Source organism: Strix aluco, chromosome 18 (genome assembly GCF_031877795.1).
Source record: "Strix aluco isolate bStrAlu1 chromosome 18, bStrAlu1.hap1, whole genome shotgun sequence".
NCBI lineage: Eukaryota > Metazoa > Chordata > Aves > Strigiformes > Strigidae > Strix > Strix aluco.
Window position 1 is genome coordinate 3,576,514 of NC_133948.1, and position 15,854 is coordinate 3,592,367.

Consider the following 15,854-nt stretch of genomic DNA (forward strand, 5'->3'; position numbering starts at 1 on the left):
ATTAATCTTACCACTGAAATACTGCTTTTTTAAAAACAAAACTCATGTGGATTGTAGGTTACACAGGTTTCTGATTGTTCAGACTGCAAGAATTTAACTGGTAAACCAAACAGAGCATTTGGTTTCAATTCCTCATTTTGTCTTATTTCATGAGAGAGAAAAAAATTCAACACAAAAGAATTTTATATTACATAGAATTTCCAAAATTCTATTTAATATACCACATAATCAATCAGAGAGCTTGTCTAATGGTGTACAATAACTTTACCAATGTCTGAGAACTGAAGTGTGTTACTTCACTATGTTGCTAAGAACTATCTATGAGTTTGGAGTAAATCCTCCACAAGAAACACAGAAAGTAACTTCAGCTTGTGTCATATCACAGAATGTCACAAGTCTAATAAGTGGTAGTCATGTGCCATTAGTCCCAAACAATGGCAAAAAATGAAGTAATCTCCATGACTAAGAAAAGCTTTTCAATCTTACATTACTGCTACTCACCTACATGGAGTGCATCTGCATGTCTTCCTTTCAATCTTGAAAAGTCAGAGAGAGTGTGGCTTTTCACTGTGATTCAGTAAATATATGAAATATGGTATGATCACAGCTATGACATCCCAATTAGCCATCAACTGGTTACAGATATAAAATGTAGGGCAATTTTACAACACCTTACAAACAACAAACTCTGCCATTTTATAAATATTGTGCCTGGCCACACAGCCCCCTACAAGCTTGGTAGTATGGCTAGCCCCTTCTACAGAGAGAAAAATTGAGATCCAGAAGCACACAAGGGATATTTACACAAGAAAAAATGAAGCTAGCTGCCAAATTAATCAGAATTAGACCTTAATTAGATGGAAAATTCAGGTCAGGATGAGATAAGAATTCAAATCTCCTGGGCACCGGCTAGTGCTTTATTTCTAAAGATGTGTGTTTTTAAGATAGCAGTCAAGCTGATTTCCCTTTAAGAGAAAAGACTTGGCCATCAAATAAGGATAAATTATTTTTTCAGATATGCATGATGGATCTTGGTTCTGATACAATGTTGCTCTCTCCCATACTTCTAGATCTCCTATTGACATCAGCATGGGATAGACAGAAAGATTTTTCCAAACAGGGAAATGGAGATTATTGTAGCAAATACTCTAATGGAGTCTTCGGTGACAAGCCAAGTGACTATCAATAGGATACAGAAATGAAAGAATAAATCTACCAAGCCAAAGTGTGATCTCTTATAGCTACTGTCATTGAGATCAGACCATCTCTCGCTGTCTCTTTTACACTACCAAGGCAGCAAGCAGCTGCTTGTGCAGGAACAGCGATCCAGTTCTAGAAATCTCCCAGCAGCAACACTACCCTTTGTATTCACAGTCTCTCAGTCTCAGCGGAAGTCAGATTCTACCTGCTGCTGATAGAGGCACACACATTGCCTAGGAATAACAGTTATTCAGAATAAACTCAGATTATCTTAATTATCAAAATTCAAACTAATATTTTATCACTGATTTTTCTACTGGGTTTGTTTCATCTCAGTATTTTTTGCATTTTGCTGTTTAAGCTATAAGCTTCTTAAAGGGGAAGAGGGGAAAAAAACCCCTTGACATAATACCATGAAATCAAAGAGCAAGCTGACTGGAAAAAGGAGTTACTATATTTAAACTGCATTATCCTATGACAGAACTGCAGTTTTAAAACCTTTCCACTTTGATACAGCACTTTTGCAGTATTTTAATATGTCTTAGTAGATTTCAAGTGGCTGAAACATTTTAATAACCATAATTTAAGAGGAATAAAATAGTACCGTAGGAGGAAGAAACAATGCCCCCATTTGTCACTCATGAAGACTTGTATTTGAAATCAGCTGGACTAATAAGAGCAATGAGTTTGGTGGTCTCAACATAAGCCCCGTTAGGCAACTAGCCAGTCTGCAAAAATCATGACATAATTTGGCACAGTTAAGCAGAATAATATAACTTTGTCTATGACCACTGAAACGAGATCCAGGCCTGAAATAGGAAGGCTATTGCAGGTCAGCATTCAGGTGTATTGGCTCAACAAACTGGCATTTTGTGTAGTGCCCTTCTGTGCTGCATTTAGCTCCAGTATTAATCTTCTTTGAAAATGGAGCTACAAAACATATGTTTTTGTGTACAGCAAGAGACAATTCACATTACGACAGTAACTCTACTGTGAATCTGCTTTGCAGCAATAGGGATGACTTAATGTTATTGCAATTTGAAGGAAAGCATCCTGCAGTCCTCTCTCAGGCCAAATTCCCATTTACTTCAATTAGTAAGCATTACAGGAACCATTTTAATGCTGCTGCCTGATGTGTTGGCTGCTTCTTCTAATATATTACAGCGAAAAAAAGAGAGTAGGCCAAATGTATGAATGGTATACTTCCATTATGTGAATGGAATTTCACCAAGGCCAAAGCTGGCCCATTTTGTCGTGTTTCTTTCCAAGGTAGTGCTCTAAGGGGTGCCACTCTAAAAACGAACTGCAACTTCACTTCGCAGCAGCAAAATAAATTGGTTTCCTTCTTCCTTGAAGATGGAGAATATAAAGCTATCTGTACCTGTTGGAAGTATTAATCACCTGGAAGCTTTCATGGGCTTTTTAAGGCAGAACTGAAGTGCTGTCATTCTGATTTGGGTCAAGATAACCATCTTCTTTAAGAAACAAGACAAATTTCATAGGAAACTTTATGAATCCTTGCATAGTGATAGGAAATAACACTGATTTCAATCCACAATTCTAAATCTGTATCATACCAAGTGATGCCAAAATTAGCAGGTACTGCTTCTGGTGCTGTATCTACATGGGTATTTGTAGTTCATTCTGTACTATGCTGTCTAGACCATTGTATCTGCATATGTTTTTCAAATGTGCATCTGTCAGAAGATCTTTAATGATTTGGAGGGTAGCACCTGCAAAGAAATCCTCACTGGTCAGCTAGCATCGGTCTTGCACATCTGTGGAAAGACAGAGAAGCAAGCATGAAGGAAATGCAGTTTATTCTGCTCTGGAAGAGAAAGACCTGTAGAACAGTTCTCAACTCAGTCATTCTTCTCTCAAAATTCACTGAGCCATAACAGAACACAGGACAGAAATAAAAACAGGCAGAAGACTGCTTTCAGGTTCTGTTCTAGATTTTATGTAGGGTCTATGTTCAAAAGGTAGGGAAAAAAGGGAAGAATCAAGGCCTCTATTTGTAGTGGATGAAAGAGAAACAATGCAAGTGGAGTTGTCAAACTGTAGCTGAATGAGTGAATCCCAGAGAATGCCAAGAGTTCGCCAGGTTCACTAGAATGCAAACTCTGTTAGCTTTCCTAGCAGTATTTCTGCCTGTTAACAAGTTAGACTGAAAGGGCACCATATCTACTTTATTATACACTCTGCCAAGCTCTAATTGTACATGCTATGGTTCTGGTATGCTTAAAATAATTTTCCATAAGCCCTTTTGGAAACAGGCACAAAAAGGAAACCAACAATGACATACAAAGTATATCACAGGGAGAAATAATATGAAATATGACCCGGGTTTCTTTCTAATACCAGTTGATTTTGAAAATTGCCACTGATGCTTAATTGTATTGCTCTTTTACATTTTAAAAGTAATACTTAAAAATAGTGAGCAAATGAAATGCAGGACTTTCAAGTCCTTTACAGGTGCCCTTGTATATGAAGGCTAGTAAAATATGCTTGGGTGTAAAAACATTGCTGTGGTATTTTTACAAAAAGCTTACATATAATGCAGGCTGTGTCAACGTGGCAGAAGGGAGGAAACTACTCCTATAGATGTACTGTGCTGTTAGTGAAATATGTTAATTCAAGGAGCTGGCATTATTCCGTACATGATGATTGTCAAAATTATGTATTTTTTAATGTTGCATATGCACATAATATGGGGGCTGGCACTGAGTCTATCATGCAGAGGTGTCTGAACACAGAGGTGCATACGTACATACTTGTGTGTTAAGAGGATGCTGAAAACTTAGGTGTGGGTTAGGTGGGCCTGTGACAGGCATCGATCAGCAGTTTTTCTGGCATTGAGTGCATATTTTCAAATATATTCTTTTGTAAGCATTCATTTCAGATGCATGTGCACCTTGTGACTTCAGTTATGTTTTGGGGATGATGGGATCATGCTCATACAATATAAAGAAAAGTATTAAAACTAGGTAAGAAACAGTAAACTATATAAACCATATAAAACTGTCATGTTGACATTTTTGACCTCTGTAACAGTCAGGGTATGTCTATATGTGTGCAGTGTGGTGGTATGAGAAGCAACATAACTGGATTCAAGCAACATTTGGCCATGCTGATTAATCCTGATGATAAGCAAGATAAAATTAATACGGGCAAGGCATGGAATAAGTAATTGTTACACCTGAACTAGACCATCAGATCTAACTTGTGGATTTTTATTCAGAACTGCCCTCTCAAGTGTAGACACGCTGTCAAGTTATCCTTCTCTGGACGTTGGCGACAGAGGAGTCTCTTGGGGCAGTTGTACTATTGCTAGAAAGGATATAGGGCCACACATACCTTGGAACATTGTAATTTTACATTGGCTGTCCCCTCTCGTTACTCCTTTTGCTAATAGAGAGGTAAGACTAAGATATTTTCCTTTGAGATCAGACATACAGTTTCTTACAGCATGGTACTGTGGGTGGCTTGTAAGAGCGATGGATATGCAGATTGTATGTAGGATCTGTATTTATGTAAGCCAGCACACATGTAGAGATCAGCTTTTATATTTGCACACACATATACAAGCACATCGCTCGGCACCGAGTGTTTTTAAGGGAAGGTATTTATATTGTGTACTGAATTGCTTGCTGTGTTGTGTATGCATTGCAGGTGTCATTAATGTCAGCTGGTGCTGATCGCAGTTTGTGTTGTGTTCATTGAAGTTTCTGTGAATTACAGGGTGGGATGGCTAAATCAGTTGGTTTTTGTGTTCTATATTGGTTTGCGAGTCTGTGTCAGTTATCGAGATACCGTGCCGAGGAAAGCTGGCATCTCACACCACACACGCTGCTGAAATCACACTGTGCAGTTTATACCTCCTTACGTTATCTCTGTGCAAGCCCGGGCTGAGGGTGCGTGTCACGGTTCTGCTGGCGGGACAGCGGGCGACAGCGGCGGCGGGAATCAGGGAAGTTGTGCACAAGACACGGCTCAGGGTCAGCGCAGGCCTCCTCAGCGCAGGGGCAGGACCTCCGGGCAACGAACCCCCTCGGTGCTGGCGAGGAGGGACACGGCCCTCACGCCTCTCTCTGGCGCGCTCATGGCTGGATGAGGCTCCTGTCGCGACAGAAGCGAGGGCAGCCCCACACTCACCCTTCGGCTGGATGAGGCTCCTGTCGCGACAGAAGCGAGGGCAGCCCCACACTCACCCTTCGGCTGGATGAGGCTCCTGTCGCGACAGAAGTCAGGGCAGCTCCCACAGGCAGGCTGACATTCCTGTCACGACATGCGCCGGGGCAGCGCCGCGCCGAGCCGCCTGTCGCGACAGGGCGGGCGGCGGGCAGTTTCCCCTCAGCCGGCGCGCGCGCGCTGCCGCCCGGGCGAGCCCCGCTGCCCCTCAGCCACCGCCAGGCGCGGGTTGAGGCCGGGACAGCGGGCGGCCGCGGCGGTTCACGCCGGGGCAGGGAAACGGGGGGGCGGGAAAGCGGCCACCCCACCTGCGGGCCTCTCCCACTGCGGAGCGGAAGCGCCGCCGCCGCCGCCGCCGCCGCATGAGGCCTGCATCACCCGCCTCCCCCGCCGCCGCCGCCGCCGCCTCCTCCGAGCCGAGGGCGGGCGGGCGGCCGCGCTGCGCAGGGGCCGCGCCAGGCGCCGCCGCCACCGCCTCAGGGCCGCGGGCGGGGCCGCGCCTTCCCCCCGCCCCGCACCGCGCGCCCCGCCAATGAGCGGCGTCCACATGCCGCGGCGGCGAGAGGGGCCCGGGCGGCCCGGCTGCCATAAGTTACATTAGAGCAGCCGCCGCCGGTGCGCGACCGGAGCGAGCGGGAGGCAGCGGCGGGGCCGGGCGAGCTCAAGCCGTGAGGGCGACAGCGGCCTGGGCCGGCGAGGGGAGGATCGCGCTGCTAGAGCGGGGGGGGGAGGGAGGGCGATTCCGACCCTTCCCGGCGGAGGCGAGGCGGACGGCGGGGCAACTGCGCCTTTTTCTCCCCCCCCGCCGCCTCTGGAGGCGAGCGGAGTGAGGCGTGCCGTTATCGCCCTCCGCGGGGGCGGCTCGGAGCCTGGGGAGGCGAACGGAGAGGCCGCTCGGCCAGCTGGACGCGGCCCGTCCCCGCGCAGGCACCCGCCGAGCCCCCCGCACGCCCTCCCGCGCCCCTCCGGCGACAGCGGCTCCGGAGGCCCGCGCCTCTCTCCTCCCTCAGCTGCCCGCCCGGGGCCGGGGGGCGCCTGAAGCCCCGCTCATCCACGGCTCGGCTCCCTCGGAGGGCGTGTGGGGTGGGAGGGGGGCGGGGGCTTTTTTTTTTTTTTTTCTTTTGGTCGGCTTTCCCTTTTTTTTTCTTTAATTTTTAATTTTTTTTTTTCCTCCCCCTCTTGCCTCCTTCGGGAAGAGCGAGGCGCTGAGGTGGGCTCGGGGGTTCCTCTCTGTTGCGGGAGGGGGTCTATGGTGATAGCACGGGAGCGGTGGGGGAGACAGCGAGGGGCTGAGGAGGGGGCTCGCCGCCGCGCCCGCCGCCGCTGAGGAGGAGGAGGAGGAAAAGGCGAGGCACCATTTGCTGCTCCCTGCCCCAGCCATGGAGAACGCGCACACAAAGACTGTGGAGGAAGTTTTGGCTTATTTCGGCGTCAACGAAAGCACCGGGCTCAGCTTGGAGCAAGTCAAGAAGCTGAAGGAGAAATGGGGCTCCAACGGTAGGTGAAGCGGCCCCACGCCGCCCGCCCCCTCCGCCGCGGGGATGCTGTCGCTGGCCCTCGTCGTCTTCCCCCCCCCCTGCTCCCTTTTCCACCCCTTTCTCTTCTTCGCTCATCCTTCTCGGGGCCCTGTTTCGAGGCCTAACGTGTGTGTATTTGCAAAGCCGGCATCTCTTACAGGACCCGGAATAGGAGCGAGGGAGAGAAGATGGCTGACTTGAACTCCACCTCGTGGGTTTCTTTCATACCCCAAGCTCACAGGGCTGCTTTGGGAAGGAGGATGTCACCTCCGTTTCCTTTCACCTTAAGGGTGGGAAATCTTCTTCTATTCTGAAATGAAGCGCTGTGGGTTGTTTTTCTTTTTTTTGTCCGTCTTGACCTTCATTTTTCCCTGCTTTTCAGTGCCTTTCTGTCCCTTATTTTACATTCTTCTCTCGAGCTGGGGCACAGAATTCAGCCGATAAGGTGTTTCTTTTTTTTAATCCTTATTGCTTGGCCTTCCTAGCCCCTTTTGAACTCCCGTGCCGTTGTGTAAAAATGAAAAGCTATGAGAAGATTATACGGTGGTGTTTTTTTAGCTTTAACACTGCTTTTGTGCCTCTTGAATTACTAAATCCAGTTGCGGGGAAATGAAAAGGAGAGCAGAAATAAGAAATTATCCTTAAAATGGAGGAAAGAATTTGAAATATTTTGAACCAAGTTTGGTGGTTTGGTTTTTTTAAGTGAATGTGAAGGAAAATCTTTGTCAGAAAGCGTTTGAAAAGCATTTTGAGCCTTTGACCCTTTGTGTGCAGCAGCAGCAGAAGTCCCACAGCTGGCTGGAGTGATGACTTGGCTGAATTATAACCCTTAGCACATTCCGGCTAACCTGTATGTGTCTTAAAATGCAAAACTATCAGGCCTATTCAGATGCTCTGATGAAAAGAGCCACCCTAACAGGGCTTTCCGTATGTCTGTCAAATCCAACCCAGTTGAGTGTGCAATTCAGGAACAGTATCTGGTGGATGCCTTACAATGCTCTAATGTGTTTCTTCAATGATTTCTTTTCTTTGACATGCTTCCCGGAAAAATCTTCCGCTGACAGAGTTACCGGCTGAGGAAGGTAAGCATGTCCATCAAATCTTCTGCTCATTCTTGTTGATAATTCATCTTTTTTTTTTTTAATGTACATAACTAAATGGCTTTGTTACATATTGCAGGAAAAACCTTACTCGAGCTTGTGATTGAACAATTTGAAGACTTACTAGTTAGAATTTTGTTGCTGGCAGCTTGCATATCTTTTGTAAGTATTTCTTTTTTTTTTATTCCATAGGCTTCTGTATCGCTCAATGACAGATGTTCCAGTGTATAGGAACTGTACATACTGCAATTGTTTTTCTCAAAAGCTAGAAGTATAAGATGCAAAGTAAATCGCTGTCGTTTAAATTAGTTGCCTTCTGAAGAGGTTTCTATATGCTAGAGAACAAAATTTCACGGAATCTTTCATTGCATGAGTCATAAGTACGTAACTACACTAGACAAGTATTTTTTAAAGTGCTGCTCATTCAGCCCAGTTTGCTTATTTGAGGTGGGATTTCCCAATGCTTTTGTTGGCTTTGAAGACTAACCTTGAGTAAGTGTTTAACTAGACATTCTTCTTGCCTTTGAGTTAATCGTTATCAAGCTCAATGTATAATCATTGGAAGACATTTTTGGATGCAATGCAGACTGTAAATAGAATTTACATGGCGAATATTCCAGTTGCCTTCCCTTCCTGATAATAGCAAGGTGACAGTTGTTGCTTTTGACAGTGACAAGAATGATGACGGCTGTGATGGCACCATTGTTGACCAAATTTGGTAACTGACCTTTGGATAGTCTAGTCATTAAATGGACATCTTGCTTTGCATATAGGATTAAAAGAATGAGAACACTTTAAACTTAAATTTTTTTTTTAAAAGCATGTTTAGGCATTTTTACTTAATGTGTGTAAAGGGTATGTGCTTGCTGGAAAACTGAGCAAAGGCTAAGTATAGAAGAAAGATGAAGGCTGTATGTCTTGAGGAGCCGGACAACAGAAAAAAAAGTGTGCAGAATATTAAATTGTTTAGGTAGGAGTAAAAGTTTATAGTAGACTTTGCCCTGGAGTTGTAATTAACTACTTTAAAAAAAAAAAAAATTAAATGCTGCAGCTCTTGGGGGGGAGTGGAAATTGTGGTGACTCTTTAGCTAAGGGCAGCTAATTAGGATGGCCAGAGGAGAATGTGCTCTGAAGCTGTTCCGTTTGATGGGGGAAGGGTTGCCCTGTTGTGGCTGCTGCAATATGTACTGTGTTGCTGATCCTCCACCAAGAGAGGCTTCAGCTAGCCCCACACTGACCCCGTTCAAAGTGCTCTGGGTTTTGGTATGCATATGCCCTTACCAGCTGAGCAGTGATTGGCGGCATTGATCTTGACCACAGAGACAAATGTGTCTTACTCTTCTACTTCCTCAGGAGAAAATCAGGCTGGCTATAGAAAATTGAATAAACAGGTCATTCAGAAGCTTTTTTTCCCCTCTTCTTTCCCATTTTCCCCTCCCAGAGGGTGAGAAGGGGATGTATTTTTGTTCCTGGAAAGTCAGGAGTGTTTCTCTCATCTCATGAGATAAACGGCAGTACAGAAGTTTGTTAACCTTTCATGTCAACGTACATTATTTATTTTTATTGTAACCAAGTAAGTGAAAAATCAAATTCACCAAACTTTAAGGTTCATTGTATATCTAAGTATGATGCCAGACTGACAGGAGGTCATAGAACATACACTGCCAAGCCTTCTTTGAAAACTTGATTAGTAACTGGATTCAGTTTCTTTTTTCAGTATGCTTAATTTTCCTATCTAATTAAGAGGAGACGGTAGTCTAATGGAGTGTGGGATAGATCTGGGTTCTCTGTCTCTGTGCATCTGTCATGGTATGTGACCTTGGGCTACTGCTCTGCTTTTTCTGTCTCCTATTTAAGTTATGGATACCCATTATAAATTGATGTTAGTAGTAAAGATTTTATCTTTTTGATGAAATATAAAAGAAAAAAAAATATAATTTTGGTACTTTAAAAGCACTTCCCCTTTGTGTTTGTTTCTGGCTTTTTTTCTTGCTCAGAAGGTGATCATCTGTTGTCTGTTTTTCTTAGGTTTTAACACTTTTTTTTTGTGATGAAAGCATATTAGAGGCTTTTGTAGCAACTGTAAAGAACTGTTGAGTATGTTGATGTAAAGACTGTATTGCTGCAAAAATTGGATGTAATTAACATCACCTAAATTCTGGTGTTCTTTACCAGCTGTACAATGTCAATTTAAAAAAAAAAAATATTGAAGATTCAGGTATGAGAGAGAGGATCTCGAGGTATATAGATAATTCTTCTGTGTCATGGAAGCTTTTCTGGTGATTGTGTTGTGATCATAAATCATATTAGATTCTTACTGTTATGACTGACTGCACAGAAACAGCCACCTTTAACATTGAGATCTGCATTAGATTTTTGTGCAGAAACATCCCCTTTTGCATACAGTATAAACTTCTGTGTTCAGAGTGCCTTTTGTGTCCTCTGCTCCCACACCTCCTGTCAGGTATGTGTCAGTAAAATAAATCAGACTAACAGCTGAATCTGTGTCACCCTAGCTGATTGTGGGGGTCATATGCTGCCTGGTTTTTGGCTGTAGATACTATGTCCTACATTCCGAGTTGGAATTGCTGTTACAGATGTGCCTAGTTAGTAAAAGCCTTAAGTATGACTTTTAAAGAGAAACCATAGAACTAATTTCTGATGGTGAGTAAATGAATCTATGTATGGGCTTGGACCGTGTCTTGGTGTTCTGTTAAATGTGTGAAGCCTATGCAGGAATAAACTTGTAGAGTGTATCTCAGCAGTTCAGGGGCCTTCACAGCCTGACTTCTAGGTGCAAGTAAGAGGATCTTTAATTTTCCATGAACTAGTGCTTTTAATTCTTGCTAATTGTGTAACATGTACACAGATCTACAGTATTTACATAAAAGAACATCTTGCTTTGCTGTATAAATGACTGTGACAAGTTGTAAGACGTTAACTGTGCATCTGATGTAGAATAATTCTTTGTTAAAGTATATAGGCTTTAATCAGTGATGTATGCTTAACTATGCAGTCTTATCTTTGCATCACACTTAATAGTGAATTTTCTTCTACAAGATGCAGCACAGACTATAAACTCTACCAAAATCTAACTATTAATGCAGCATCCGAAGAGCACTTCCTGCCCACCCCCACTTATTTCTTTGATTCCTAAGCTGCCTTAGAAGTGAATGTTCTGAGAATGTTTTCTAATAGCAGATATCCATGTTTGGATTAATATATTGTGATTTAGTCCAGAGATGATTGTAGCCTGTAAATTACCATGAGTATAACCTAATCTGTGTTAAATGGTGAGCAAAGTTATTCTTGGAGGAAATAAGATGTGCCAGTAAAAAATGTTGCAGGCTTTGCCCTGAAATCACTCCAAAAGGTACCTGTTAAGGTCAGTAGCAATGAGTATGTGGTACAAGATAAGGATTGCTGTAGAACACTACACCGACATGCTTTTAGCTAAACTTGGATTACTCAATAGCACCTGAGATACCAACTGATGGGTAGGGGTGATAAAAGCGTGAGAAGTAATTGTGGTTCCATTTTACTTTGTAGAAATTAAACTGTGAGTGCTATATATCTTTTTTTCTCCCCCTTATAGCTACACTAAACACAGGAATGCGTTTATTTTCAGAAATACAGAGTGGCGTATCTGATGGGTGCTTACTATCTGCTAACCCAGTAAAATTCTTACTTTTGTACTTATATGTGTGGTCAAGATCTTTGGTTTTTTGGTTTGGGTTTTTTTCTGCTCTCTCCTTGGGTAGCAAACAAAAATCTCTACTGAATAATGGAACGAAAATTGGGAGTTTTTTCTGTAGTGTTTCCTGGTGTTCAGTATAACTGACATGGAACAAGTGTATCGGGACTACTGAAATAGTTTGCATCTGCTTAATTTTTATTGAAAAGAAAAATCACTAAAAGAAGGTTTTCTGAGAGTACTCTGTCCAAAATACACTAAATCTTAATTCCCAGTATCCTGTGAGAAGAAAGCTCTCTTAAAGGCAGTCCATAGTTTTACATGACCTTCTTTAATTAGTTCAGGCTTCTTTTTGTTAGGATGAGATCTTACTCTCCCAGTTTGCTTCTAAGTTTCCATTGTTGAAATGAAAAACAAACAAAAAACCTTGTTAGGTTGCTGACAACAAACTGTTTGCTTTCCCTCTGTTAGTGGTAAGCAGGTACAGCCTGCTGGGCAACAGAATTCTAGCTTGAAACTTCCATTCTTTAATTCTGCTTTTGTTACTTAATGATAGTCATCTGAAACAACTTGCCTCCGTAATTTACCTGACAATTCGGAGATATTTAATTTGTAGAAATGCAAAAAGCTGTAAGGACTCTTCTGTTCTTCTGGCTGTTTTCATCAGTAGTCACCTCATTGCTGGCTGATTTCTGCATTGTACATCTGCCCCCTTTTTACAAATAACCATGAAAACTAAGTGCTATTTGCCTGTCATTGTGTATTTTTTGGCTTAGTGTCCTGCAGGTCCACCCCATTACGCTTTGATCAAAGTAGACTTCTGCAAGCCATAGCTCTAGCAGCCCTAAAGCAAATATGCTGAATGAAAGTTGTCCTTTAAGCTGCTTATGTTGATGATATGGGACTTCTATGTCTTGCTATTGATTTCCCTTACATTTTCAGACTTGCATTTCTCTTGAGCAATTATTTTTTCTTTTTTCCCCCTCTACTCTTTTAAGCTTCTTAAATACATGTTAACTTTACTTGACCGTACTGCCTGAACAGTACATTGGAGATCAATGACCTGGAAATTAAGCTGTTCTACATGTGAGTCTTAAAGTGATTAGGGCTGAAATATGGTGGGACCCTTCTGAGTAGTAGTCAATAAAAGATGTCTCATTGTAAACCTCTCCAGGATTTTAAAAGTGTGGAAACTTTTTGACAAGGACTCAATGCCTTGGACAAGAATTGTCTAGTCTCTACCAGGCTTCAGCATATGATCTGTTGTTACTAAAACCCCTTAGTTAAATACTTGTATTCCTTGTTCTACTTTCTCTTCAGTTTTTACTGTGGGTTTTCTTTTACTTCAGGCTACTATCAAATAATAAACCTGATCTGTTACAGCAATGTGTGGATCACAAGTATCCTAAATGGAGTGTTAATACAGCTGTAGTCTGCTATAACAAAACCAAAAGCTCACAATATATTCTGTTACTTATATGTCTGTATTTACTAAAACGTTCTAGAACTAGATCTTAGATCGTTCCACTATTAGTAATTGTATGGAAACTTTTGGGGGGAGTAATGTGTGTTGCTGGCTTCCAGAATTAACTAGATAATTCACTTTAATCTGGTCAGATTGATAATTTTGCCTAAAAACCAACAGTGAAGATCTAAAACATCAGCTCTGTACTGTCAGGATCTCCAATCTGAATTCATCTGCTCTTTTTTGAAATAATGGCTTATTGAAAGAAAAGATCCCTTGAAAATTTAATTTTGGTTCTCCTTGACATACTTGCATCTTGCTGTCCCTGTAGCTACTTCCCTTACCTCTTAGAGTTGCAGGCTTTCCCAATGTTATTTTACAACACACGTGGTCTTCAATCTGAAAAGATTATGGTTTAGCATTGCGTAAAGCAGATGTTGGTTTTTCTTCGAGTTAACCTCGTAGGTGCCTGCTCTGTTAAAGAACATCACAAAATGATTGAATTTACTTGCTTTGTTGGAAGCAAAATGGGCTCTACAGAATTCCAATAAAGAAAGGAAGAAACATACTAAGCAGCTTCTCTAATGGCAGTGTGTGACCTTGTATATGCTAAGAAAACTGGAAATGCACTATTAGCCTTTTCTGTAGCTCTATGGGAGGCAACAGTGCTGGTGCAGAGTGAAAGCTGTCCATGTTAGAAGGGGTAATGCATGAAGTGAAGACTACAGAGTAGACTGTATGACTGCTCTAGCAGGTCAAACGGCAGAAGTTGTTACTGGGGATTGGAGATTAGTGGTGTGGGAGGAGGGAAGAAATTCCAAGAGGTAGAGAGCATAAGAGATCCTAACTAAATCTCTTCTCCAGAGGGATTACACAGACCCTCCAAGTGTTGCGTTGCCAGTTGGAACATTTCAGTGTTATTAATCATAACCTAGATCTTAGAAGTTTATCCTCTGTAATAAAAATTTGTTGTTGCATTGTATTTGCTTGACAGTCCGTTTTCTGCTTGAGGCTTTCATGCTGCTTCTCCTTCCTTTTAACATCCTGGAGTGTTTCACAATTGAGCAATAGCTCTGAGCAGCATGTTGGTGGAATTATGGCGCTTGCTTTAGTAACGGCTTGCTCGCTGCAGTCTTCTAGTGATTCAGAGTGCTGTTGCCTGACTACCAGCCCTAATTATCTCAACACGTTGTTCCTATTTACTGTCACTTTCCAGGCTTCCTGTTGCTCAACATGTTGACGAAAAAGCTCTTCCTCTCTGGTCATGTTAGCTTGACTTTTCTTCAGTAACTACAGAACTCTGCAGAGGCCCTGACACATCCCCATTCAAGTCAAGTGAATGGCAGAAGCCTAAAACTAGAGTGTAATTCTAAAGCAAATTAATTAAAATAAAATCTATGTGGAGCCTTTTATGCAAGTCCTCAATTTGATTTACTTTTTAAAATCCAGTTTTGAGTTTTATTAGCTACTCAGCTCAGAATTCAACTTCAGGTGTAACTATACAATTCACTTAGATGCTTCAATAAGACACTACTTGAACACTATTAAAAGACACTATTTAAATACAAGTAGTGTCTTATTTTTCATATCAACTCACGGAAGACTTGTAAAGCTGTTTTCAATTGTGTGTCTCAGTTATTGGTAAGGAACAATTAACTTGGTTAAAATTCAGATTCAGGCAAAGTTTTAGTGTTCTAAGGAGTCAAACTAATCTTCGTGCTGTTTTATACAGTAATGAAAAAAATTTTTGAACTTCACTGTTGTAGCTGTTGTCACAACTTCTGCTTTCGTTTGTGAAGCAAAAGTAGCAATATGTTTCCCAAATAAACAGCTTGCTCCTTTAAAAGAAGAGCAGCCCTGGAAATGAACTTTGTACTACTTTAGTAAAGATTCTTTTTCTCCTTTTCCATTGCATATTGCCAACTCATTCATGAACTGCAAAACTACACTGTGGAAGAGTGAGGGGTTTCCAAAATTGCTGAAGTCTAAGCAGTTGAACCTCAAGCTGAATCTTACTGGATCTTAAGTTTGCGAGGGATCTGTGTAAATCAGTTAGTAATTTAAATCGTTGTGTTTCTCTTACAGGTCCTGGCCTGGTTTGAAGAAGGTGAAGAAACAATCACAGCATTTGTAGAGCCTTTTGTAATCTTACTTATATTAGTAGCCAATGCAATTGTGGGAGTGTGGCAGGTATGCAGATATTCTTACATCATCAAATCAGAAATGTTTTGGGTTTTTTTGGTTTAAGAGGAAGGACTGTACAGTGTATTGTCAGGTGCTTCATACAATGCAAGTAATATGTGTTGCTAACTTCAGATTCCTGAGAGTCAACATACCATAAAACTTCTGGAAAGAAAGTGTTGACTTAAAGGTAAAATGAAAGTGTTAGAAGTGTTGCCAAAAAGGCAAAGTGTCCATCAGTGTGTTTGGCCACACACTGGTGAACACATGAACTAGGCAGTCCAGAATGAAGGCCTGAATTCAGGAAATAAATCAAATCTTGCAAAGCTAAGAAACAAACAGTTGGATCAGCTTGCAAAAAAAAAAAAGTAGTTTTGTCCCAGCTAAGGAGCAAAGGATGGAACTCTTGTAATCTAGTTTCTTGTCTGTTTCCTCTTGAGACAAATGCTATGTTTTAGTACTTTTATTAATACATTTAATAATGTATTAATTTTTCCTATTCAATT

The 15,854-nt window shown here is 42.0% G+C and overlaps 1 protein-coding gene and 1 long non-coding RNA gene across 6 annotated transcripts in view; one reads left to right on the forward strand and one right to left on the reverse strand.

The window, feature by feature from the left end:
* The window catches only part of LOC141931527 (uncharacterized), a 30,000-nt gene extending 24,183 nt beyond the window's left edge, over positions 1-5,817 (reverse strand). For 2 of the 4 annotated variants that reach the window (XR_012625608.1, XR_012625606.1), the window contains exons 1-3: positions 5,412-5,817; positions 5,079-5,319; positions 502-2,978 (exon numbers count right to left, since the gene is read on the reverse strand). This is a non-coding gene — a long non-coding RNA (uncharacterized LOC141931527). Of the gene's footprint in view, positions 1-501; positions 2,979-5,078; positions 5,320-5,355; positions 5,391-5,411 lie in introns of those variants that run through there. The other 2 variants (XR_012625607.1, XR_012625609.1) reach the window with 2 other exon arrangements.
* A 187-nt stretch (positions 5,818-6,004) lies between these two features.
* Positions 6,005-15,854, forward strand: part of ATP2A2 (ATPase sarcoplasmic/endoplasmic reticulum Ca2+ transporting 2) — a 48,106-nt gene continuing 38,256 nt past the window's right edge. The window contains exons 1-4 of one of the 2 annotated variants that reach the window (XR_012625681.1): positions 6,005-6,888; positions 7,973-7,990; positions 8,088-8,170; positions 15,253-15,357. Coding sequence is in view for 1 of the 2 variants with exons in the window: in XM_074844599.1 (XP_074700700.1) it covers positions 6,771-6,888; positions 7,973-7,990; positions 8,088-8,170; positions 15,253-15,357 (324 nt within the window). In the remaining variant the exon portion in view is untranslated. The remainder of the gene's footprint in view (positions 6,889-7,972; positions 7,991-8,087; positions 8,171-15,252; positions 15,358-15,854) is intronic. The other variant, XM_074844599.1, reaches the window with a different exon arrangement.